Source organism: Sorghum bicolor, chromosome 5, assembly GCF_000003195.3.
Source record: "Sorghum bicolor cultivar BTx623 chromosome 5, Sorghum_bicolor_NCBIv3, whole genome shotgun sequence".
Classification (NCBI taxonomy): Eukaryota; Viridiplantae; Streptophyta; class Magnoliopsida; order Poales; family Poaceae; genus Sorghum; species Sorghum bicolor.
This window is the reverse complement of record NC_012874.2, coordinates 1,243,732-1,270,152: the sequence shown is the minus strand read 5'-3', so window position 1 is coordinate 1,270,152 and position 26,421 is coordinate 1,243,732. Positions and strand designations below refer to the sequence as shown.

The window sequence follows — 26,421 nt, the reverse complement described above, 5'->3', positions numbered from 1 at the left end:
GATGAATTTGAAAGGGCTTGGGATGACCTGTTGGAACGCTATGATCTACGCAACCACCCTTTCATGGAGAGGGCTTATGCCAAGAGACAAAAGTGGGCAAAACCATGGGCAAAGGACAAGTTCTGTGCTAGGATGGCCTGTGCTAGGATGGCTAGCACTCAGAGGTCTGAAACCGAAAGTGCAAATAGAAATTCCTCCATGAATAGATTTGTTGAGCAATACCAAAAGCTTCTGTTCATCCGTGCTAGTTCTGAGCAAAAGGCAGAGCACCAGACTAAACAGGTAGTGCTGCATTTTCTTGTTTTGAATCATGTTTGAAATATTTATTTATCCATAACATTGTTTTTATTTAGTTTTAAAATACTTGTACCATACCATTTTTTTATTCAGGTCTAAAATATTTATAACATTTATTTATTACCTGGCATGCAATTTAAACTCTGCATTTATAGTTTGAGCTTCGGGCCAAGAGGATCTATGCCATAGAGAAGCATGCATTTAAAGTATACACAAAGAACTGTTTTCAGTTGTTCAGTGCTAACGTTGACAAGCCGTCTCAGTAATGGCGTTGTTCGGCATGACTCAGACAACACCTTTAAGGTTAATTATTCATAACAATGCAGAGATAAGGAAGGATTGGGCTATTTCATCGTAGTAGTTGAGAATGATGGGTAAAAGTACTCATGTGAATGTCACCCCTTCTTGAGAACAAGCTTAGTTGGCAATCATCTAATTGAGTATCAACATTGTAACGAGGAATTGGATTATGAACTGTGTTCACATGTTCAGGGAAGTATATTGAGGGGAAACTTGAAATCTCTTCAAGTACACAAGCCTCAGCTATGCATGCTTCAACACGAAATCGGTTTTTAACTTTGGTCTTAAGTCTTTTTTGACACCTCTCAAGTGGATGGGACCAGCGGTATTGCACAGGACCTGTCATTCTTGCTTCATAAGAGAGGTGAAGGATTAGATGTTGCATTGGAACAAAAAATCCAGGAGGGAAAATCTTCTCTAACTTACAAATTAGTATGAACACATCACATTCCATATTCTCCATTTCATTAGGATTAATCTCTTTGGCACATAATTTTTGAAAATAGAAGCTTAACTCTGCTAGCACATTCCATACATGATCTGGAAAGTATCCACAGAACATGACTGGAAAAAGGCGTTCCATCATTATGTGGTAATCATGGCTCTTCACCCCTCTAATGCGTAAGGCTGTCAGATTGACTCCTCGCCTTAGGTTTGTTGCGTAACCATCAGGAAACTTTAGTGTCTAAATATCCTTCCTCTGAGGTCTGATCAAACAAAAATCTGCTCGTGGCCTAGACCATTGTTCAGAACCATGCTTTTGCACCATGTTTAGAGATGTTCTATTGCAAAGAGTTGCTTGATCAAGTCGAGCTTTGACATTATCTTTTGTCTTATCTAGAATGTCAAAGCAAGTGTTAAAAAATGGCCTCTGCAACATTCTTTTCGGTGTGCATGACATCTATATTGTGAGGAACGAGTAGTTTGTGAAAATATGGAAGCTTCCATAGGCCTGGAATGTGAGTCCAGTTGTGCTCCACACTATATTTATCAAACCCATCCCCCATCTTCAAGAGGGATAAGAGCATCTAATTGTGCATGGACCTCTTCACCAGTTAACTGTTGGGGTGCTACAAACATAACTTCAACATTTGCACGGAATGAATTTTTGTCTCTGTGGAAGCTATGGTCTATTGGAAGAAACTATCGATGGCAATCAAAGAAAGAGTATTTGCCAGCATACTTCAGTCACGACCCTTTTAGTGCAGCTTTGTAGGTTGGGCATGGCATCTTTCCATGTACACACCATCCACTGAATATACCATAGGCTCAAAGGTCATGAATAGAATATAGGTAGGAAACTCGCATTTTGAAGTTTTGCCTTGTTGCTCGATCATATGTCACTACACCATGCTCCCATGCATTTAATAGCTCATCAACCACATGCTCCATAAACACACTCATATTCTAGTAGCATAGTCATTAGTGGCTTAGTTGCTGGCTTTGTGTGGCATAATTATTAGTCTTAGTTATCATTTGGTTAGTAGTACTTCAATAGTATTGGTTCCACTGTAAGGTTAGGGTGCTTCGATGTCATTTCACCAAAGCTCAGATCAAAGTAGTATATCGATAGATTAAGTATGGTGCTTATGCTAGAGATTACCTGTGGATATGGCTAGGCCCACAGATAGATTAGGGTAGGTGGCAAGTGTGGTGATAGCCTTGTCCATTCTCTGTATTCCCCCACGTTTGGCGCCTAGTTATTAAATCATAAGACTCGTTGTAGTTAGCTTATTTAACTCTCCTAGTTTGTAGGCTACTATTCCTCAAAGTACTAGTTAATTGTTACACATTGCTTGTTTAGCTTAGCTACTAGAAAAGATAAAACACTCCTCAATCTCCTCTCTAGCTATCTCTTGTTGGGAATATGCCCTAGAGGTAATCATAGAGATGATGATATTATGATTGTATCCATGACATATATTATGTTGAAAGGTCCAAATGGCTAGAAGGAGGGGTGAATAGCCTATTTAAATTTTCTACAAACTTCAACTAGACAAGTTGATTAGTAAAACAAAAGGTGAAGCTATTCTAGCACTAGCACAACTAAGCTATGCAAGCCACCTACACAAGTCTATCAAGAAAGCTAAACACTAGTTACAACAAGAAAGCTAAGCTAAACAAGCTACACGACTAGCAAGGTATGCACATAAGTAAAGGAGAGGAGAGTGATTGTTATACCAATGTTGTAGAGTAGAAATATAACCAATCAATCAATCACAATTTCAAGAGAATCCTCGGCAAGAGATGACACAAGATTTTTTACCGAGGTTCACTTGCTTCCCGGCAAGCTAGTCCTCGTTGTGGCGATACACCCACTGGATGGATCACGAGCTAATTGGCAATCCAAAGCCAAACCCTCAGCGGGTGCCGCACATCCAGTCACAAGATGGGGATCCTCCAAGCCACGAGCAATCCACTAGAGTAGCCAATTGCGATCTCCCGCGGGGAAGGCTCAAGAACCCTTCACAAGTCACTTGGTGAGGCTCGAAACAATCTCCAATCACGAGCTCAACACCACCGCTGCTCCAAGCCGTCTAGGGCGTCGGGAAACACCCAAGAGTAACAAGAAATCCGCAGCAAACTCAAGAATCAAGTGCCACTAAATGCAACTCTCAAAGCAATGCACTTGAATCTCACTCAATCTCACTAGGATTAGCAATCAAGCAAGGAGAGGAGTGGAGGGAGTGTTCTCTAGCTCAATGTATGTCTCAAGTAATCAAAATGTGTAAGAGAGAGCCTCCCAAAGCTGGCCACCTTCTATTTATAAGTCCTCTCAAAGAACTAGCCGTTGGCCACTTTCACTGGGCTGAAAACGGGGGCACCGGACGCTACCAAGTGGGCACCGGACGCTCGACCCCCTACGTCCGGTGCTCAGGGGTTGGCCACGTGTCCTTCTCGAGTCTCGCATCACTCTCTAACGGCTACCTGCAAAGCACCGGACGCTCTGCAGGTCCACACCGGACGCGTCCGGTGCACACCGGACTAAAACTCAGGGAGGTATGCAAAACCTCAGGGTCACCGGACGCTGAGCACCGGACTCTCTCTGGTGCGTCCGGTGCACTCGGTGACACCCGACAGCACACTGGACGCTAAAGGCCATCGTCCGGTGCCTCCGCGCAGAGCGTCCGGTGAGTGTTTCTCAGTGAGAAAACACTCCCGCGACTTCACCAAATTTCCCATCGGCGCAATAGAAAATATGCACTTAATTTTCTCAAAAGCGCCGAATCCCGCCGAGCAAGCTCGGCGGGAGGGAGAGAGGAACCCACACCCCTCTCAACCCTAGGAATTCCATCTCCTTTGGAAAAGTGCTAACACCAACAAGTGTCCACCACCAAAGTGCATGTGTGTTAGCTTTTCACAAACATTTTCACCAAAGGAGTTAAGTTAGCACTTTACTAGATCCTAATGCATATGCTCAAGATATAGACCTAGTAGCACTTGATTCGAGAGATGACCGTGATTTCCCCTCTTGATAGTCGGCTATCTATCCTAAACCCGATCAATCACTTCTCTACTCATCTTAGACCGGCAAAAGTAAAACCCTATGTTTATACCTTTGCCTTGATAACTTTGCTCCTCGTCTATCATCATGATCTCCACATCAAGCTTCATCTCTTTATAGTCATGTGGCCACCTTTCCATGCCACCATGCACCTTCATCACATGTGTTGCTATGCCTAACTCAAATCACTTAAACACAAGACATTAGCAACTTGGTGTCATTAATTACCAAAACCAAACTTGGGCTTTCATATGTGTTCAATGAATATCCACTAAATACAAACTTGTATCGATTGACAATTATGTGAATTGTTTATGAAACACTTTTACTTGTATGGTTATTCTAAAGTTGTTCCTGATCGGAGTTCATATGAGGACACACATGAATATTAGATAAGCACATGTATTAGTTGATGACTATGTTTCATAAGTCATAGACATAGAGATGTCAAACTCTATGTATGCAACTATAAATTGAATTTCCCACCTTTTCCATCAATTTAAGCTTTTTACGTTGAACTGATAATACATGCAACTCAATATGGTATCAAAGCAAAAGGTCTCAAGTTCTAATCGTAGTGGAAACAGGTCTATGAGAGTATGTGTGAGGGGGTGTTGAAATATAGAGTGAATTACCCACCTTTCCCATTAGCTTAAACTTTTTTTATAATGGAAGCTTTTATTAAATTCTCAAAGCGTTGCATCAAGATGATACAAAGCCTTGAAAAGGTACTTTTGGCCTCTACCTAACGAAGAGGCACACAACAAGAGATATAAAAGGAGATTGATACATTCTAGTGACTATCAATTCGTAGATTAGATCGCCATCCATGTGTCCGGGAGAAAATATCCTTGGCCACCTGCACCAACTGTTGCGAGACCACCACAACCAAGTCTTAAAAAGCCACCTTCTGTAGAATAGCCTAGCCTAAGTACGTAGCCAGCGGATGTGGATGACTGAATAGATTACAATATTATTTCCACTATGCCAAAGTGATCAGCAAGTAGCTGTCACTCCAAGCTGAAGTAGAGGTTTAAATTCTTTATGAAACCTTCATGCAACTCAATAGTGTCCCGCAGTGCACTACCGCACAAACTTTTTTAAACACGGTCAAAGTCAGCCTTTAGAGCAACTCCAACAGTCTTTTTTATATCCTTCCACATGTATAGTAATATAAGTTATGGTGAAAAAAGCTCTCTAACAGTTTCATCAATTAGATCTCAAAATACTGTCAGCTTCTATTTATGGTTTCTCGCTAGCAAAAAAAATGGAGAGTAGGGATAGCTCTCCAGACTACACACAAGATACGAAGAAGATATTGAAGATGGAAAGATACATTTAGCATTTTTTGTTCATAAAGCTCTTCAAATGAGAATTAGAGGATGGGTTTAAGAAAGGCTCTTAGAGATGCTCTTAGGGACCTTTTGTAACCATTGCTATGCTAGCAAATTATCAAAACGAGGTATTGTCAAGAATGGTTTTGCAAGCATCCTAAAAATTTGATTTTAAGGGACGTTTTTGCTAAGCCAACTGCCCCTAGAAATATTTTTTAAATGAAACAATATAAAACTACTAAAAAATTTAGAAGAAAGTAATTTTATCATTACTAAATCTCAACCCATGTTTGGCACATAATACCACTGTATTGACATCCAGAGAGGCTTATGGCATGATGAGTGTGTATGTGTATCTCTTTCTCTTCTGCTGTCGTAGTAGCAACACCGCATAGCGAAACTATGTCAAAAGCTTGACACTGATGTTGGTCTTTGATCTTCTTTGTGGAAAATAATGTTAAAATCTTGACCATGGTTATTTTTAAGAAAAGAAAAACTAGACCTTGATGTAGTCGGCGCAAAGGAACAAATGTGTGCTAGTCTATGTTTGAAAAAACCCGTATCCAAGTCCACATTTGTTGCTCAGTTTTTCTGAAGCTCATCGTTCACTCCAATTAAGAACTAAATGCCCTTGGAAAACTAAGCAATACGCTGTGGCATATGAATTGTTGATACGTCAGCAACGTGGACTGGCAGAGCATTTTTTCTGCAAACAGCACGGGTAAATTTGAGCCTACGTGAAACATAATATTGCTTAGGAGCATGACGAATTTGTGCTGAGGTGAGCGTGCTTCCGTCAGCATGATATGGAAACTTTAGAATTTGTATCTCCAAGTAAGCTAACTTATTTAATTTATTGCACATCATGTGGCTTGTATTTGAGTAGTGCTGCGTTTTCTTTTATTTCTTAGTTTTGTCATGGTCGTGCTAATCCATGGTTAGTCACACTTTTAATCAAAGAGTTCAGGCCTGTGCATAATTTTCTCACTTTCTCTCAAAAATATATATAGCATGAATATCTAGCATGTATGCAGAGAGTGCTGATTTGGATGCATTAGTCGTAATTCATTTCATATGTGTTTGAACCTGAGAAGAAGCGGAAAAAGGTCCTGTTTCTGAACATGCATGTGAGAACCAGACCATATTCAGGTCTGGAGAAACTAATTCTCAATTTATAATCCCTGCTTATTCAAACAAGCTCTTTTGTTTTCAGATTCCAAAGGGATTGTTGTTTACTATGGCAGAACACAGTAAAATCTGAAAAGGTCATGGGAGAACCAAAAGCGACTGCTCACTGACTAGACTAGCTAGATTGTTTTCGGAGCAGGCAATACCTGGTGAGAACAAGCGACAATTTACTACGATGAAGTTAACCAATCCTTGTCCCAGGTTAATTTCATGACTACGACTGCAGAATCTAACCATGATCTTTCCAAATCACTAGTACATGCATGAATGCATCTTGTACTAGTAATAATAGTAGTAACAGAGGAGTAGAGGACCAATGCAACCTATAAGCGCGTGGTAGCTCTGCAAAGTCTGAATCCTTGCCTGTTTTCATGTGCTCTGCACCTGCCTACGCACGCAGGCACAGCAGATTATATTACTGCGCAAGTTGGTCCATTAATTATGTTGTCATGCCGTATATAAGTAGAGCGGACTAGCGGTAACCTAATCGCCAATTCCCCATAGCCAGCCAGATGACTAGCTTCTTCTTCCTTGCTTGATTCCTTCTCTGACAATTTCCTGCAAAGAACCTGCAGCTAAGCTAATTAAGCTTAGTAGCTTAGTTTCTTCCCACATCACCAGCTCTTCAGATCCAAGAGCAAGCTAGAAGAAGAAAACTAGCAAGGATGAAGCACCAACAGTATAATAGCAGATGTCTTGCTGAATCTTCAGCTTCTGATCACCGGTCGGCGGTGAAGGAGATCGCCAGGGGGCAGTCTCTGGTGACACAGCTGCGAGCAATCGTGCTCCCTGTGCTGCAGGCCGACGAGCGCTCTGAGCTTGTCGCCCAGATGTTCCAGAACATCCTGGATTGCTCCAGCAAGGCCATGGCCGAGCTGCAGATGCATCAGTCTCGAAGTACTCGACGACCTCATGATGATGATGATGTGCTGGTGGATGACAAGAAGAGAGTAAAGAAGATTTCCTCTGTCGACTGCAAGAATGAGGAGGGTGTTACTGCTGCTAAACCCCGTCATCAGCACAAGAGAAGGTACCATGTGAGCTAATGAGTTCATTTGAAATGCTTCTTGAGGTTGCATATGATTATTAATCCAGAAATAAAATTTTAAGCAGGAGATTTGATGACTCTGTGTCACTTGAAACACCTGTGCCGCACTACGATGGCCGCCAATGGAGGAAGTATGGGCAGAAGCACATCAACAACACCAAACACTCAAGGTGAATTTATCCTTCTTATTAATTCGAAAGATATGTATTTCCTGGGTTGTTCTTTCGTTCCTTTTTTTTAAAAAAAAATCCTCCCTATTACCAAGCAATTATGCCGCATGTTGCTCCAATGATGTTAAGCAAGCTAGGTGGTAGAAATTCAGTTTGGGATGATAAAGGAAGGACACTGCCATTTTCTTTTTTTGTACTGAACTTGATCTATAGGCCGGCTTAGGCTGATCCTAGATTAGCCCATGACTTTACTGTGTTAATTAGTATATGCACAAAGTTAGATATAGTGACGCAAATTTGCAATAAGCTGTATTTGTCACCAGCTAATTGAGGTACATATGCAGGAGCTACTACAGATGCACCTACAGACAGGAACAAGGCTGCAAAGCAACTAAGACGGTGCAGCAACAAGATGACAGCAGTGGCGCCGATCATACCCTGATGTACACGGTCGTTTACTATGGCCAGCATACTTGTAAGGACAATGATGGTGCTAATTCAAGCCCTGATGACTCTGAAATAAACACTAGGAGCAGCAGCGACAGCCACTCCAGCATATCAAGCACCTGTACAGATCCTTGTGACCATCAGAATCAGACATCTCTACATGAGGATAAGCCGTTCGTCAACAAATCTGAAGAGTTGGTCACAAAGGACATGTATGAGCCATTCGAGATGACTGTGTTTGCCCCCTTGGATTTGGATAGTTGGGAGTTGGATGCACTCCTGAGATTTGGACCCTGATAACTTAGAAACCGATGAAAAGCTAGCGACAATTAGTCGATAATTTGATATGTTTTGAAGAGAGGTATGTAATAAGGTATATATCTCATCAGGAGCTTGTGATTAGTTGTCTAGTGTTAAAAATATCATTTGCACAATGTTCAATACTAAGTATATATACGGTCAATTTTGTGTCCTTCTGTATCAAAAAGTTATATATGAAAAGAAGAGCGCGAAAGAAAGAGAACAATCTATTGCATAACCTTCAAGGCTTCAAGGACAGCACTCTGGTGCAATTCTAATTTCAATTTGTAGCAACTCTCTAACAAGTAAAAAGAGAAAACTGAGCCATTTACTGACAAAAACAGTTTTCATGACAAATCCTCAATACATTTGGGCACGATTTTGATATCATCACATGGTGGCTTACCATGTTGATCCGGCTGGAATTAATCCTCCATCTGCCTTTCTTGACGGTATGGTAAACGTAAACCAAAAACTAAACATATGCCTTGACATTTCTAGCCCAACTAGGAATCAACTAACAATCAGAGTTCATAGGATCCTCACCTTCTTACTCATCATTGTATTCTGTATTTCACATATTATACTAGGGCTACCTCATTCTGGAAATATATTTCAGAGGTATATTGCATAGCAATGCAACAACTAGTTGTCAAGCAAATTAAATATAGTAGACTTACTAATATGTCATTAAAAATCATAGGCACGCGGTCTGACCCATGGCCGCCACAAGATTGTCGTATATGCTCTTAGTTTTTTTCCAGAACAGTTGCCACTTGGTAATTAATATAGTGAGATAGATTAAGGAATGATGTTTAGATTAAGGAATGATGTTGAAACCAAGTATTAATATCAAAAAGGACGTACCGTACCCATTTATATATCTACCTTGGTTATGATGCAAAATAATATATATTTTTAATCGGACAAGTTGGTATATATATAATATATGCCAGTATGTAGGAAGCATATATCTGTTAAGTTATTGGATCAGATTTGATCTGTAAATATGAAAAGAACCTGACTTAGGAGGCCGCGTGCTTACCGTTTGTTAATTATGTTCATTTCACCGAGCACCTGATGAGATCCAAGCAAGGTTACTTATGCTAACTTTTTTCTATAGCATTTAAGTACATCAACTTGTGGATGCACTCATAAGATTTGGAGCCTGTAATTTGATATATGGATGAATGAATGGCAGTCAGAGAGTGGCAAAAGATCGCAAAAAGGGGGTTCAAATCACTGTCAATATTAGTGTCTTGGGAAATCTGTAAGCATAAGAACAACTGCGTTTTTAGCAGCTCTAATCCCAAACATCAAAGCGCTGCTACGAGCTGTCTTTTATGGGTGAAATCTTGGTTCTCAGCAGGAGCAGAAGGCCGCCAGGAGCTTCTTGCGAGGTCGTTTGGGAGGGTTTGAGGACCTTTGCAAGTTCAGTGTGATTAGTCTTATTAGTGAAATGATATGCAGCTCTCCTATGAATCAAGTCTTAGGAACAGTGTGGGATGGCAGACAACTAATGAGAGAAAGGGGAATAGAATGAGAAATAAGTAACATGTATACTAGTGTACTATATATTTTTTTTTTCAAACACACAGGGTGAGGTCCACTATCCAATGAGTGGACCGGACGCATTCTCATCTCTATTCTTGCCTCTATTTGGTCAGGAATAAAGAAAGTTGCGAACAAAAAGAACTAACTAGTAGACCATAGTGCGACAAGTATTTGTCTGAATATAAAGAGAGAAAGTCATCACACCTATTAGAATCTACTATTAGTCCAAATATTCATTGGATTCTCTCACAATGCAATATCCTTGTATCGTTGTATGTGATTATCGCGTTCTAAAATTGGAATATCAGCATGACCTTAATATGGGAAACATATGTTAGTTCAGAGTCATGCATCACAACAGCAAGCAATTGCGAGTAATTAACTATTGTATGATGACAAGTAGCTGTTGATTATTGAGCAATAAACAGGGTCTGTTGACCCCCAGCCGCCACAATTTTGTCGTATATGCTCTGGACCACCACGTGCGTTCCCAGGTCAGCTGGATAAAATTGATGTTGCAACTTGCAACCTATAATTAACAAAAGGGATATATGTATATGTTAATGTATGATTAACAAAAGGGATATAGTATGTATATGTTAATGTATGAACTGGTAGTATAGTTTAGTATACGAGTTGGCCTCTCCATATATAGGGAGTATAATATATACAGTAGTTACTTTTGCATCAAATTTGTTATGATAACACTACACTATATATACACAATAACCAGCAGTAAGAATTAATAGTATGTATGCGTCACTTCACCAAACACCTGACGGTATCCAAGCAAGACACAATGACTCCGTTAGCTAATTGACTAAGGGCCCGTTTAGATTGGGAACGAAAATTTTTTGGGTGTCACATCGGATGTGTCGGAAGGATGTCGGAAGGGGTTTTTAGAAACTAATAAAAAAACAAATTACATAGCTCGTCAGGAAACTGCAAGACAAATTTATTAAGCATAATTAATCTGTCATTAGCATATGTGGGTTACTGTAGCACTTAAGGCTAATCATGGAGTAACTAGGCTTAAAAGATTCGTCTCGCGATTCTTAACTAAACTGTGTAATTAGTTTATTTTTTTATCTACATTTAATGTTCCATGCATGTGTCAAAAGATTCGATGGGATGGATGAAAAAAATTTTGGTAGAGAACTAAACAGGGCCTAATTAAGGTATGGGCAATGCTAAGGTACGTCTTTTACCTTCAGAAAGGTAATATCTCAAATTAATCTAAGTCATTGATTTTATATTTTATAAATTATTTAATAAATTAAAAAATCCAAGAAAACAAAAAAGTAATCATTGCTGATTGCCTTAATGTCAGGAGAAAAGATCCCAATTTGGATTCTTCAAATCACGGGATTACGATGGAGCATGCACGGAAGCGGTCGACAGTGGCCAGGCTGACTCGCATCGGGTGCAGTAGAGTGCACCCACGACCGTCCTCGAGCAGAGTATGATCTACTGATCTGGTAGACAACTTTTTTCCATTTTTTCCAAAATAAATTCAGTTTTGTAAAATTGTCCATATAGCTATTCGCATTGCCATACACGTACTAACATGTATACACACGCTACCTACATGTAAGTTACATACCGTATGTACTCATGTTACCGGCCACTCGCTGACACACGTGTGTACACATTAATGACATGATACACATATGTCACGTACACGTAATCACATACGTTTGTATAGTAACACATAATCAAATGTTGTTACTATCACACATACAAGTCATATTAAATACAAAATCAAAAGTGTATCAAACCACATACAAGAATAAATACATGGTAACCAAATATATCAAATTACAAGTTGCAATTTTTCACCGTGAGTCACTGCTTCTGTCGTTTTCACCACATGCGCGTCCTGATACCCCTATTGTTAGAGCAGTGCAGGTGTCATGCTTTGGGCTACTATAACATTTTTATTTTATTTAGCAATTAATGTCCAATCATAGATTAATTAGGCTTAAAAGATTCGTCTCACAAATTACTCTCTAGCCATGTTTTTAGTTTTGTAAATAGTCTATATTTAGTACTTCATGCATGTGTCCAAACATTTGATATGATGGGCGGTAAACTTTACCGTCCGTAACCAAATAGGGCCTAAGGCCTTGTTTAGATGCCTTCAAAATTCTAAAAGTTTACAAAATTCTTCATCACATCGAATCTTTAGACACATGCATAGAGTATTAAATGTAGACGAAAACAAAAGCTAATGGTACACTGTAAATTGCGAGACAAAACTTTTAAGCTTAATTAGTCTATAGACAATAATTATCAAATACAAACGAAAATACTAAAATTGAATCCAAACAAGGCCTAAGCCGAGCTGTGCCTCAACACTCCAGTCACCAAAGCTAGCGGCACACTGCCGACGCCACACGTCACCACCTCCCTAGCTTCACCCCTGCGCCAACAAGACCGTTGCTTGAACCACACTGTTGCGCCAACAGGACTCTTCCGGAGTTATGGGAAGATCCTGATTGGGGATTGGAAGACGTTTTTTATCCTTAAGGGCATATGCCCTCACTCTCTTACTCATTGGATTCGTTTTAAGAAGTATGCAAACACACATCTCAATGCAATTTTGCATTGAGATATGTGTTTGCACACTTCTCAATGTGAATCTAATGGGTGGTAGAGTGAAGACACATGTACTCAAAGGAAAAATAAACTTTACCTTGGGGATTGCGAGAGGGGGCACAGATGTGCTGGTGGTGCGGCGTGCACCCTGCCTCATCCCAACTCATTCCTATCTTCATCACCCATGATGAGCTATGGTTTGCTCTCTAACTATCTTCCCACACAGCTAGTGCACGTGGCCGGATCGAATTCATTTTTGTTTGTTTCCTAGCTTGTTTGGATAGGTTTTATTGATGATTATGTTAATCGAGTAATGTATTGTTTTGTTCTTAATGGGTGATCATCTATGGGAAGCAAACTTATAGTACTTCATTGAGATGATTGTATCTAAAAGGTTTATTATGAATCAATAAATCTTGTTAGGGTGACATGAACTTTTATGTGTGTGTATGTACAATATCATAAATGCATCCCTTGAAGATTGCCCATCAACGAGCATTTTGCCTAAATCTTGAAATAAAACTAAGAAACATTTTGGTAGACACAAATACGAACCCAGGCTAGCCAAGTTCAAGAGCGGATCATGTTTTACAATTTTTTTTAGTGTTGCGATGCACGGGCATAAAACTTTATAGTAGGCAGAAATGCTAATTAAGGGCAGCTCTTACATGTGTTGATGCAAAAATATATCTGCAAACACAAAGGGCTAATACCTGATTCAAACGTTAAGGCGTGCCAGCCGATTTGACCTTGCAATCGACAAAGGTGATAACTCGAATACTTTGGTCCCGACAACAGCGATGCGCCCGGATGCCACGGCCAATAGGTATTCATGCAGAACTCGAGAATTCGTCGAGTATTGCTCGATGAATCCTTAAGAACTCGTAAGTAAAAGGAAATATGCGAGTTGACGAAGTCATCGAAAAGTAGATGAATTAGTAGATGTAAAACTTGTGTATGATATTGATTGATTGTCCTTCTTACATCGCTACCAGGCCTATATTTATACTCTGTCCTAAAGAGTTACAACCATATACGATTAGGATTTAATTCCAAACCAAACAGGACTCGTACATAAAATAAACCCTAACAAATATGGAAAATAACTACCTATCCATCCTGGTGATTGGCATACCACCATTGTCTTCGTTGGCACACGCCCTATATCTCTTTTAACAATTCCCATACCTTTCCTCATCGTCATCGGCAATCATTAGTAATCGGTAATGATCGGCAACTACCACCAGACTTAGCAACATCTTCCCTCTATTGTTCTATCATCGGCATCATCGGCTATCGGCAATCTTCTTATCGGCCAGACACATCACCTCTCTGACTGCCGATTCAAGCCTCATTGACTATCCCGATTTGTGTCCAAAAATGGTGTCAACAACATGTTAAAAAGCTAGCTCATAGAATCTTTTATTCCATAAAAAGGAGAGAGAATGATAGGTTAGCTATTTATGACGAAGAGCTAAGCTCACACATTTTACATATTTTTCTATACTACACTACTATAGAGATGAACACATCACCCACAATTTTAGTTTTACAAAAATGACAGAAGTTTCAATTAAATAGAAAAGAGAGTATAAAGCACACAATAGAGGCACACAATTTTAGTTTAAAGCATACAAAGGATCTAGCAACACAACTACCCATATATGATCTAGGGTTAGGAAAATTTGAGCCTGAAGATCCCAGAGAAGAGGAATGGGAGTGGGAGCTACAATAACGAAAATCAAACGCTCGAACAAAATGCACTCTTTCATTAGTTGATGTCATCTTTTGCTCTCGAGGCCACTTGTAGAGATGATTGGAAGCTATTTTCGAAAATTCTTCGGTTACATTCCTTCCCTAAGTTTCCCATTATGTAGATTGCAACACCATTGGACTATCGTCTCTATTCTTTGGAGATAGACGAGGCAGCTATTTTCCACCAAGTACTAATAGCCAATGGTTCATCTATTTGCGGGATTATTAAAGGTATGCCAAAATTTTCCCACGCCATCATCTTGTTCTAGACTATCTAGCAAAAGGAAAGGTCAAACACAGGTGCAGGCCAGTTTCCAACTAACCATTGAACAAAACAATTAATGTCCTTCTATCCTAAAGGCCATTAGGACTCTCGAGAATCAATCCTATTTTAGCCCACGGGCACATCACCAACAATACACCTATATCTATTGTGTTGCTAGCAGTTCAAAAAGGTGCTCTTCCACACTCACCAGGTGTGGCTCTATGCTGAACGGTGGGGTTCCTTGCCTGGGGAGGGAGTTTGGTGGTACCCTAAGCGACGCCAGCCCGTTGTCAGCCATATGCGTGCATATACACCTAAGGTAGGGACGTGTGTAGGAGACACAAACGTTGGGCAGTGGTGGGGGCAGGAACGGATGTCAAGTAGAGGTCACTAGTGGGGGAGGAGCATTGGGCAGAGTTGGATGACGAGCACAGGCGTGTGTGGGTGGTAGTAGGCGCGTGTGTGTGTGGGCGGGCGACACAACTAGAGAGAGAGAGAGAGAGAGAGAGAGATGTAGGAGAGGGAGAGGTGTCGGCAACGATAGCTAATGCAGGAGACCGAGCAGACCGCGAAGGAAGACTCAAGGATAAGGTGTTAGTGGAGTGGCAGTACTTCAGACTTAAGCTTTGGTCTATTTGATGGGCCTTTCTCTTCAATATGGTCCACTTATTTTTTTTGTTTTTTATACATATGTGTATATGTTAACACATAGGCACGCTAGGCTCTAGGTGAAGCGCCACTGCCTAGAGAGTGTGTAGCGTCTTTTGTAACCTTGGCTGGTAGTGCCTTTGGAAACACATGCATGATTTTATTTGCTCTTTGTGGCCATGACCCACACATCTTCCAAGTGCTTGCGGCTCATCACAAAATGCGGAACTTTGCACCACAAACTGTCAGTATGCTGAACCGTGTGGTGGCACTCGCACATTATTGGAATCTTGGTACCTAGTATATCAAATGTGCCAAGTATGCTAGGTTGGCCATATAAGCCCTCTCTTGCATGATTGTACACATGGCAGGTGGGAACTCGTGGTCCACATCCAAGATAGAAGACATTAGGTTCATGTTTGAATATTTAGACCTCAAAGTTGGAAGCATTTTTTTTTCTGTGTGCACACTACAACAAATGCATGAAGACGAGAAAAAGGAGGGTCGATCTGATGCTATTTCACATATATAGGGAAAGATCTGGTGAATAGACATCTCCTATGTTCTGTCACACTCTAGGTTGTATGGGTATGTATGGCTCAAATGTATGACATTCATTTAGTGTTCAGGGATCCTACATGTTCACCACATATCACTTTTTTGTTTTCTTCTTTTTTTTGGTTGAAAATGATGGTGGTCAGGGAAACCCAGCTCAAGGCTACAGTTCATCTAAGCGGTGCTATCCATACATAATTCATATTAGAAAATAGAGAACTGCTCCGGTACTCTTTTTTTAAAAATTGCACAGATCTCAAAGCAAATAATAATTATTAAATGTTTGCCTATAAACCTTTTTCCACCTGGGCTTCGTTTGATCTCTATAAACCTAACCCGTGCCCAGGCCAAATGCAACCGTAACTCATCTCTCTCTCTCTTTTTTTGTTCCTGTTCCGTTTCCACACGTGCAGGCAGCCGGCGGCAGTGCTCCGTGATTGTCCTCGCCGCACAAGCACGAGAGGAGTGCCTAACCAAATCCAGTCTAGATTTTACCTTCTTTGATTTTTGTTGTTTTGATCTGGGTTTTCCTATACGCTAGCATCCGACAAGAAACGCACCTGCACACCATCGCGACGCCTTTCCATTCCATTACCTACTTTTTTTTATTGAACCATTGCCTGGTACTGGTTGCGGCGCTATACATGGCCGCCGGCCGGCTGCCTGCGTATAAGGGAATAAGTCACGAAGCGATCGAGAAAGATGAATTAGAATTACATTTGGGCTGGACACGGACTGGGTTTAGACATGCCAGACCCACATGGGGGCCCAAGTTGGAAATTTTAAGAAAATAATTGATTAATTAATTAGAATGAGTAGCTTTGAGATCTGTGCAATTTATAGAAAGAGGAGTACCGGAGCAGTTCTCTAGAAAATAATTTCTCTTTGGTCTGTCTGTTGTTTTGTTTGTGGACTTTTTCTGCTTATCATTGTTTGAGAATCACAATTAATGACCCATTCTGGTAGCTAGTGCGCCCGAAAATGTGCTGCATTGTCTTGACTGCGATACAGCATATTTCTCATGATTCATGCGCTAAATCAGAAGCCGTTTTCTACATAATTTTGAACTGAATTTCAGCGGGAGGTGTTTCCTTGATCGATAGGCTCGACGTCGATGAGGAGGCCCTGAGACGGGTACGGCATGGGCGACCTGGAGAAGCTGCCGTCGCAGCCGGCGGCGAGCTTCCACCTGAAGCGCGTCACGATGTGGTGCACGGCGACCAGCGTCTCCACCTTGGCGAACTCGTTCCCGGGGCAGATGCGTGCGCCGCCGCCGAACGGCACGAAGCCGTAGGGCGGTATGGCCGACGGGTCCTGGAACCGCGCCGGGTCGAACCGGCCGGGGTCCGGGAAGATGGCCGGGCTCCAGTGCGTCATGTTGGTCGCGTACATCACCTGCCACCCTTTGGGGATCACGTAGCCGCCGTACTCGACGTCCACGAGCGCCTTCCTCAGCATGCTGAACGCCGGCGGGACCAGCCGCAGCGTCTCCATCGCCGCCGCCCAGGTGTACCTCATCCTGCAGAGGTCGTCCCACGACAGAGCCTCCCCTGCCGCCTTGCACCGCGCGATCTCCTCTTGCTCTTGGACAACTTTGGCGTAGGCGTCTCTGTTGGCGTCGAGATGCCGGAGGAGGAAGGTGATGAGCGCCGCCGTCGTGTCGTGCGCGGCCACCATGAGGAACATGACGTTGTCCGTGATCTCCTCGTCGGGGAGCCCCTTGGAGAGCATGTGGGTGATTATGTCGTCGGCCGGCGAGCTCTCCCCGCGCTGCAGCTTGGCCCTCCTCTCCTCGATGACCCCCGCGACGGCGCGCCGCCCGCGCCGGCTCGCGGCCAGGCACCGGCTGAACCTGGTGAAGGGCAGGTTGAGCGGGACCGCCCAGATGCCCTGCACCAGCTGCTGGAACTCCGCCGACAGCTCCCGCCGGACGGCGGCGGCGTCCTTCTCCTTCTCCTTCCCCACCAGCCCGAAAAGGACGGTGCTCATGACGTCGAAGGTGAGCGTCTTCATCGACGGCATCACCGCCACGCTGCCCCGGCCGCGCGGCCAGTGCGCGTCGAGGTGGCGCCGGACCTCGGCGTCCATGCTGGCGACGTGCCTCTTGACGGCGTCCAGCTTGAGGAACTGCATCATCATGGCCCTGACGCGGGCGTGCTCGTCGCCGACCACGTCGCGGACCGTCCGCCGGCCCACCATGCGGCTGAAGGCCTCGCTGTTCATGGTGGTCAGCGCGGGGCTGGTGAAGACGAACTTGTTGGCGGAGGGCCCGACGAGGAAGGCCGTCCGGTACCGGAAGAGGGACAGCCGTGACACCGGGCCGTAAGCCGCGGCGCGGCGGCGGAGCCAGTCCTCGGCGGTGTTGGCGCGAAGGGCGCTCAGCAGGCTAAGCGTATGTCCGACGACGGGCAGGCCGAAGGAGCCGGGAGGGATCAGGGCCTTTCTGCTCGTCTTGTCGCCGGCGCCGGGGAAGAGGAGACGATACAGCACCGGGAGCGATACAAGAAACGCGGCAACAACGATGGCCATGGTCATCGAATCAGCAGCCTCCATTGCTTTTGCTCTAATTGGGTCGATCAATCGGGTGCGTTGAGTTGACAGTCTCGAAATTAAACTGCTTTTGCTCACTCCGCCGTATCTGTACTGGGTGGATTCCGCGACGAGATACCATTAGAGTATAGTCTTGTTTACTTCACCCCGAAATCCAAAAAGTTTTCAAGATTCCCCGTCACATCGAATCTTGCGGCACATGCATGAAGCATTAAATATAGACGAAAATAAAAACTAATTACATAGTTTGTCTGTAAATCGCAAGACGAATCTTTTAATCCTAGTTAGTTCATGATAAAATAAAAACAAAAGTGCTACAGTAACAAAATCCGAAATTTTTTCGGAACGAAACAAGGCCCAAGGTAAGTAAGTCACATCGTGATGCTTTGATTTGGGCTGTACTTACTCGGTTACTCTATTGGTATTGAGTTGGGTGTAATCAAACTGACAAGTGACAAGGACATGAATATTATATATGTTAGATTGTCATTAGGAATTAGGATATGAAAACAAAGGACTCCACTCCTGTAAATTAACATAAGGCCTTTCATCCTTATCCAGCCATGCCAGCCTTACGAAATCAATGATTAGCAGTGTGTTTATCCATTGCATTCGTAGTTAGTGACTAAGCTAGAGGCGATGTAAAGCTCCACGTGTTGTATGTGAATGGATATGAGTATTGCATGGTCCTAGTTAATGCTTGTTGAATTATACTCGTAAATGAATTGCTCATATATATGGGGAAGAAAGACCTAGGGATAGGGCGTCGGTGGGGTGGGAGTACTTCAGACTTTTGCTTTGGGCTATTTGATGGGACTTTCTCTTCAATACAGTCCACTTATCTCTCATTTCCTCTTTTTTTTAAACATATATGTGTATATATGCTAACGCCTAGTTGCACCTAGGCTCTAGGCAAAGGGTTCCAGCCTAGAGAGCGCCTAACGCCTTCTGTAATCTTGGGCCTCTTGGCTGCTAGTGCCTTTGGAAACACATACATGTCTTGGGCCAGGTTGTATGCCAATGGGCAGATCTTTTTTCTGTGTGCCCACTAGGGCAAATGCATGAAGTCGAGCAAGAGGGTTTGGTTCTATTTCACATATATATAGGGAAAGATTTGGTGACTAGACATCTCTTATGTTCTGTCACAATTTATGTTGTATAGTTATGTATGGCTCAAATGTATGACATTCATTTGGTGCTCAGGAATCCTACATATTCACCACATATCACTTTGTTTGCTTCTCTGTGTTTGGTTGAAAATGATGGTAGTCAGCGAAACCCAATTCAAGGCTACAGATAATCTAAGTGGTGCTATCCATACACAATTCATATCAAAAAATAAGTTCTCTTTGGTCTGTCTGTTGTTTTGTTTGTGGATTTTTGCTGCTCATCACTGTTTGAGAATCACAATGACCCATTCTGTGGCAGCTAGTGTGAAAATATGCTCCATTGTCTTCACTGAAAGATCTAGTGATAGATCAGCTCTCCTGCAAGTCGGAGAAAAGAAAATGGCTGAAAAATAGACTTAGCACCAGGGCTTTGCTGAAGAGAAAGAATATGGTTCTAGAGGTTTATGATTGTGAATTGTGTGGTCACCAGATTGAGGAAACTGTGGAGCATCTTTTCCTTCTCTGTCCATTTGCAGAAGCATGTTGGCTCACTCTATGACTCATTGTTTCACACCCTGGGGATTGTCTTGCTTCTCTGGATCATGCCAAAGGAATTCTGCATGTGCCCTTCTTTATGGAGATAATGACAAGGTTTTAATCTCCGGCTATAGCTTCCGCTATTTCCGACTATAGCTGTTTGAGAAGAATTTAGCTAAGATTTTTCATGTACAAGTTAACTCTTAGCTAGCTGCTGCTGTAGCCCATTATAGCCTGTTTTGGGAGTTAGAAAGCTACATGTCTCAGTTGCTATAGTTCGTTATAGCCTGTTTTGGGACTTGGAAAGCAAAATGCTTTATCCGGCTATTTAAAACATTGGATAATAATTACAATGATCTGGTCCATTTGGGAAGTCATGAATGTTGCAATCCTCATAAACATTACTCAATTGCAAGCTGCAAATCTATAAAAAAACAGAGTTTGCTTGGATTATTATTCGAGCAAAAGCAAGTTACCATCCTTTCATTGATCAATGGCTAGAAGCATTTAGGTAATTAGTATGGTCTTTTTTGTAACTTTCTTTGTTTCATAATTTGACACAATAAAACTCTTGCTCAAGTTAATAAAAGTCCAGTAGAGGGGCTACCCTCCTATTTCACTAAAAAAAATATCTAGGATTCTTAACCACATTCATTGTTTGACAATTACTTAGCTTAATCGAATAGACTCCATCCATATCAACCTAGTTAGTACTCTTGTCATGCCGATATGAGGATTGATATAAAAAGACTTTCATATAATTGATGTACACAAAAGTTTAATTTCTTTAGAAAGGACGATAAAAGCTTTGTTGCGATTTCTATTAGATGAAGAAAGAAAAAAATGGCAAGTGCTCGTCCAGTTTTTTAAATGGGAAGTGGGCGAAAAAAACCATACAACTAAGGAGAATGTTCCACTCATCCCACACAACTTCGGTACAACTCAGCCAACGATCACAATTTGCGCCACTACTTTTTTGAGCACAACGCCATGGCAGACGACAAGAAATGAACAACGAAAATTGGATAGCCTAAAGCCTTCAAGAAGGAAATGACGCTAGGAGCGCTGACAAGCTAGCCCAATTAGGGAATGTTTTCACCTGCAAAATCTAGAACAGTAGGATGAGAGGTAGAAAATTAAGCCTCTAAGAAGGGAATGACGTCCGCAGACATTGTCGTCCAAGCTTTCACTCTGACCTCATGCATCCTCCACACCGCCGCTATCAGAGACCCAACTAGGGTGCGGCGAGGACTCAACAGCAGCCCTGCCCGACCGTCGCCCCTAGGACAACCAGCCAAGAGAAGCGTTGGGAGAAGCCTCTCGAAGAGTCCACCTGCTGGATTCGTCAAAGCCGGTCAGCAACAACTAGATCCGACCAGCTCCGCCATGAAAGTCAGCCTAACCAAAGGGAAGGTAGATGGCCAGGGAAGAGGGCTAGGATTAGAAGAATCTCTAGTCGTCCAGCCGACCAACGTCCCAACCCCTACTGAGCAGCCCCCGCATCAACCCACGCTGTACCAGGCTTGGGCTAGCCCCGACATGAGCAACCGTGTCGCCAAACCCGGCTGCCGTAGAAATCCTAGCAACCAGATCCAGGAGGCTGCTGCGCCCGAAACAGTGCTGCATCCAGGCCTACGGTGCCGCCAAAGCCATGCTGCCACAGATCCAGTGAGCATGAGCCATCGACCACCAGAACCGTCCACAACGCCTAGATTCCAACGAACCCGCGATGACCCCCCCCCTCCTCCCCCGATGCAGCGTAGCAGAACGGCCACCACCGGAGGAGCCACCAGCCAACCATCCAGGCAGCAGATCACGAATCCACCCACCCCTTGCCTAGAGCGTGCCGCCGCAGCCCGAACCGCATCGAAGAATGCCAAATCCACCCTTCTAGCTGCAGGATCCGTCATCCCTTGAGTGGATTTGGCCGCAACGGCATGCACAACGAAGAGCAAGGATGGGGGAGGAAGGAGAAGGAAGGAGGGGGGAAAGTGCGAGGAAGGCAGAGAGAGGCCTCGCTACCGCCCTCCTCACCACCTGCTGGGCCTCCGGTAGCGGCGAAGGCCGAGCAAGGCTACGGAGGGGTGCTAGCTGGGGTCATGGGGAGCTGCCCAAAGCAAGCGATGCAGGGCGAGTCACATGAGTCATGTGACATAAAATGAGCTTTTACACAAAAGTTTAATCAAACTGATGATAAATGATGCCATAACCTATTTATCACTAATTACACTTCAGAATATTATACATGCATGAATCATGCCTGCTATATAAACTCCGAAAAAACAAATTCATTGTCATGCAGGCCTGTTCAAATATCAAAAGCCACCAAACTATATGTATTTTTAGCACATTGTCACAGATTATAAGATACAATTTCTGAGACATGCCATTCGAGTCAAACCATATATGTTACTATCTTTGGGGCCAGCTTAATGACAATATTGCTCTTTATAACAACCAGAATTATTGGCCAATGTATATACCTCATTTCTGAATATCTATGTCATGTGAGTGATGTAGGTACATGACATGCATCATGCATAATTTTGTCAAGTCCTCTTCACCAGCCACAATTCTCGACCATATCAATAAAACATACCTGCAAACTGGCGATCCATTTTCAACCTGAAAAAGCGACCTGACAGAAACGTTTGTTCACACATCAAACAATCAAACAATTTATATAATCAGCAATTTTTATACTTTTGTATTTTCATGCACATACTCCATTGTATTATATTTGTATGCATACAAAGACAACATTAATCTCTTTTATGCAATATAATCAACTACATCTAAGTAATTCATACAGATTTGTCTTTCTCCAACAATTTAAAACACTAATACCACTAAATAAAACACTGCTACATCAAATGTGTCCCCGCCCTAAGAATCATCACGCAATGAAGTGATGCATTGCATGATAACAGATATGTGTCACAAGTCATAAGGCCTTGTTTAGTTCACCCTGAAAACCAAAAAGTTTTCAAGATTCCCCGTCACATCGAATCTTGTGGCTCATGCATGAAACATTAAATATAGATGAAAACAAAAACTAATTACACAGTTTAGCTGTAAATCACGAGACGAATCTTTTGATCCTAGTTAGTCCATGATTAGATAATATTTATCACAAACAAACGAAAGTGCTACAGTACCGAAAAGTTTTCACTTTTCGGAACTAAACAAAGCCTAAGTCATCATAACCTCTTACCCATAACCCATTTATGTGTCGGTTTAAGTAAGAAACAAGATATTGAATAGTGCCATTTTTTGTTCTGACAGACTGACAGTTGGATAGAGACAGTACACTCCCTAGTCCTTTTTTTAGTGAGAAAATTTGAACAATAACTGATTCCCTCCACCATGCTCTCAGACTGTGTGCTGCCATTTGCTTGTATAAATAGATGCCCAGTGCTGCAATTATCTAGCACCCTCAATTCCGACAATCCAGCTATTAGCTACTTATACGTATACATATATTGAGAAACAAACACATGATGAACATCCTTGAATCTTCCAATCTTGGCGGCTACAAAGAGGTCATCAATGAAGTTGAACACCAAAGGGCTCTCATGATGAACCTACATGACCTTGTACTACCAATACTTGATCCCTGCAGTGGGCAAGCAAAGCTCATACAACAACTCTTTGAAGAAGTATTCAGTAGCTCAGGTAAGATTATTTCTTCCCTAGAACTTGGTGATAACAGCGAGAAACAGGCCATTCTTATCAAGCATAAAGGAAAAGGAGGTAAGGATAACGTGGAGAATCACATATTGGAGGAGAACAACAAGGACCGTGGAAACAAGAGAAGGTAAGTTGTAATAGAAGCATCCTTATTTATCATATATATGCTGGGACACAAAATTTTGATTGCTTCTCTTGCTTGGTGGTGGTAGGAAGAATGCAAATCACATAAGTTCAGTTGTGACACAAACACCATACTTTGATGGATGTCATTGGAGGAAGTATGGGCAGAAGTGGATCTCCAGAGCAAAGCATTCTAGGTACATGGGAAAAAAGCATTTGCACTAATGTATGCATTTGTTATGATCTATATTGAATTTGGGTATCGGGATTCTCATCTATATGTGGATAGATTTTTGCGTAGTGCAGCTCAAAAAGGCATGCATATTACATATCTAATAGTATAACTGTAAACAACAAAATTTATATTTTCGATATATCCAAAAGAAAGGTCTAATGTCCATATTGCTAACTAGGAGCTACTATAGATGTGCCTATAGTAAAGAGCAAGGGTGTCCTGCAACTAAAACAGTACAGCAGAAGGAAAATGATGGCAATGGAACGGTGAGGTTGTTCAATGTTAACTATTATGGCCAGCACATTTGCAACAGTGATGGCATAGTTCATCCACATGTTGTTGGGGCAACACAGGACAGCATGCCAATCGTCAGTCAAAACCAAAACAGTAGCTCAGTGTTTGTCAATACCGATGTCCATGGCGTTCAGGATGAAATCTTTGAAAGCTTATTCATGGTGCCCGACATGCCAGAATATTTGACAGAGTTCGTAGATGTTGAAATGGCAAGAGCATTTGAGATTACCCCTATGAACTCGCCAATGATCCCTGAAGACATATGGGCGTGAAGAAGCGAGAGGAATCAAAGCAAAGTCCTTTTATTCAATATATGGGTGTAAATCATGAGTTCTGAAAAGGACATTGGTGTGTTACCCATTAGTCTACACTATACATCGTACAAAGGTTGTATATATGGTCTAGAATGCTGATGTACTATCTAGACTTTGCTGTGACATATATTACTGTAAAGCATGCATCATGATTGTATTACTTGTCATTCCAAGTCTGTAAAAGGACACCCTGCCAAAAAGTCTTACCATCGGTAAAAGTCCTCCTGACATCTCTTACTCTGCTAACACTGATGACGAAAACTAGAGACATAGGACATATGTGACATACTAGTAATCAACCTGGAAAACTGCATGTTATACAATACCTAATGCAGCCTAGCTAGCAAGTAGGGACGGTTGTATTCTCACCTGACTGCTGAACCTTGTTCAGTTTGTAGGTGCTGTTGAATTGAACTGTGCCGAAACTGAACCCTGCAAACACAGAACAGAACAAATAAATCATCTGCGCTGCCTTCAACCTTCATTTGTCAACCACAGAAATAAATTAGGGGATGAAAGATTCACATTATACACGTGCCGATAGATCGTAGTGCCGTGTTCTGTGATCGCGTACGACCAATCGATTCGATCGGTTTCCGAAGACTCGACTCTTAACTGCCCACGGTTTGGCAGGGACCCCAAAGCGAAATCCGCCCAGACGGCCAGACCTATTGGGATTTTTGCTCCCCATAGATAGACAGAGACAGAGAGGGAGAGGGAGAGGTGACCTGCAGCTTCTCCACGTCACAGTCACAATCCAAGGCCAGCCAGCAGGGTGATCACCGAGGAAGCCGCGGCCGCCGTCGCCGGAGCCGAAGAGGACACAAATGAGGCCCACTAGACTAGCGTGACTTAATCCAGCCCAAGTGGAGTCACCGAAGGCCCACCAAGCACGGCATACCCATCTTCTCCAGTGTCCACAGTCCAGTCCTCCTTCCCCGTCTCCGGCCGGCGACCCGGCCAGCGGTCGGTCGTGTGACGATCGACCAACTCCGACTGCCGGCGCGAGCGGGAACCGGTGGCGGCCTGGGCGTGGGTGGGTGTGTCTTCTTGGTTTCTCCCATACGTCCAACCGATCGATCCGACGGATGGCTTTTGGCTCGCTGCCGGCGGCTGCCAGACGGTAATTCCAATGCGCCTGTTTTTACTACTCATTATTACATTGGTTCACTGTACTTTCAGGGGGTAAAAATTAATTGGTTCATTTGGATTACTCCTTTTTACTGCATACTCTAATTTCGGACCGGTAGGTTGGCGTGGTTTTCCATGTGCTTGTTTGTGTTAATCTTTGATCCATTTGATTTGTCACTCACTCACTCACTCACCTGTAGTTTAGACTTGAAATAGAAGTTTAGGATGATTCTCATGTGATTCTGCATAATCTTTGCCAAAAGCACACTATTTTTCTTCACAATCCAAATCCAAAATCCCTACCAAACCTTTTGTTGAGAAACTGATGGAGAATAACCATGCATCACCTAAGGCCTTGTTTACTTCCACCCACAAACCTAAAATTTTTCAAAATTTCCGTCACATCGAATCTTTAGAAGCATGCATAAAATATTAAATATAAACGAAAATAAAACTAATTACACAGTTTGGTTA

At 42.6% G+C, this 26,421-nt stretch overlaps 3 protein-coding genes and 1 long non-coding RNA gene across 4 annotated transcripts; 2 read left to right on the top strand and 2 right to left on the bottom strand.

The window, feature by feature from the left end:
• Window positions 6,956-8,761, top strand: LOC8067619 (probable WRKY transcription factor 62). Its single transcript, XM_021461781.1, has 3 exons — window positions 6,956-7,654; window positions 7,738-7,842; window positions 8,187-8,761. The coding sequence occupies exons 1-3, from the start codon at window positions 7,290-7,292 to the stop codon at window positions 8,584-8,586; spliced, it is 870 nt and encodes a 289-aa protein (XP_021317456.1). The 5' UTR covers window positions 6,956-7,289; the 3' UTR covers window positions 8,587-8,761.
• On the bottom strand, window positions 16,956-18,702 carry LOC8083007 (cytochrome P450 716B1). Its single transcript, XM_002448859.2, has one exon. The coding sequence runs from the start codon at window positions 18,515-18,517 to the stop codon at window positions 17,039-17,041; it is 1,479 nt and encodes a 492-aa protein (XP_002448904.1). The 5' UTR covers window positions 18,518-18,702; the 3' UTR covers window positions 16,956-17,038.
• On the top strand, window positions 23,640-25,242 carry LOC8081486 (probable WRKY transcription factor 67). The gene is made up of 3 exons (XM_021461847.1): window positions 23,640-23,977; window positions 24,063-24,170; window positions 24,387-25,242. The coding sequence occupies exons 1-3, from the start codon at window positions 23,658-23,660 to the stop codon at window positions 24,772-24,774; spliced, it is 816 nt and encodes a 271-aa protein (XP_021317522.1). The 5' UTR covers window positions 23,640-23,657; the 3' UTR covers window positions 24,775-25,242.
• On the bottom strand, window positions 24,506-25,935 carry LOC110435800. The gene is made up of 3 exons (XR_002453649.1): window positions 25,342-25,935; window positions 25,186-25,248; window positions 24,506-24,754 (listed from the first exon to the last, which is right to left on the bottom strand). It is a non-coding gene; the product is annotated as an uncharacterized LOC110435800 (long non-coding RNA).

Coding starts and splice junctions, on each gene's coding strand:
- LOC8067619 (XM_021461781.1), top strand. CDS start 7,290: ATGAAGCACCAACAGTATAATAGCAGATGTCTTGCTGAATCTTCAGCT. Junction 7,655..7,737: donor CGTCATCAGCACAAGAGAAG/GTACCATGTGAG, acceptor AATTTTAAGCAG/GAGATTTGATGACTCTGTGT. Junction 7,843..8,186: donor AACAACACCAAACACTCAAG/GTGAATTTATCC, acceptor GTACATATGCAG/GAGCTACTACAGATGCACCT.
- LOC8083007 (XM_002448859.2), bottom strand. CDS start 18,517: ATGGAGGCTGCTGATTCGATGACCATGGCCATCGTTGTTGCCGCGTTT.
- LOC8081486 (XM_021461847.1), top strand. CDS start 23,658: ATGATGAACATCCTTGAATCTTCCAATCTTGGCGGCTACAAAGAGGTC. Junction 23,978..24,062: donor GACCGTGGAAACAAGAGAAG/GTAAGTTGTAAT, acceptor TGGTGGTGGTAG/GAAGAATGCAAATCACATAA. Junction 24,171..24,386: donor TCCAGAGCAAAGCATTCTAG/GTACATGGGAAA, acceptor ATTGCTAACTAG/GAGCTACTATAGATGTGCCT.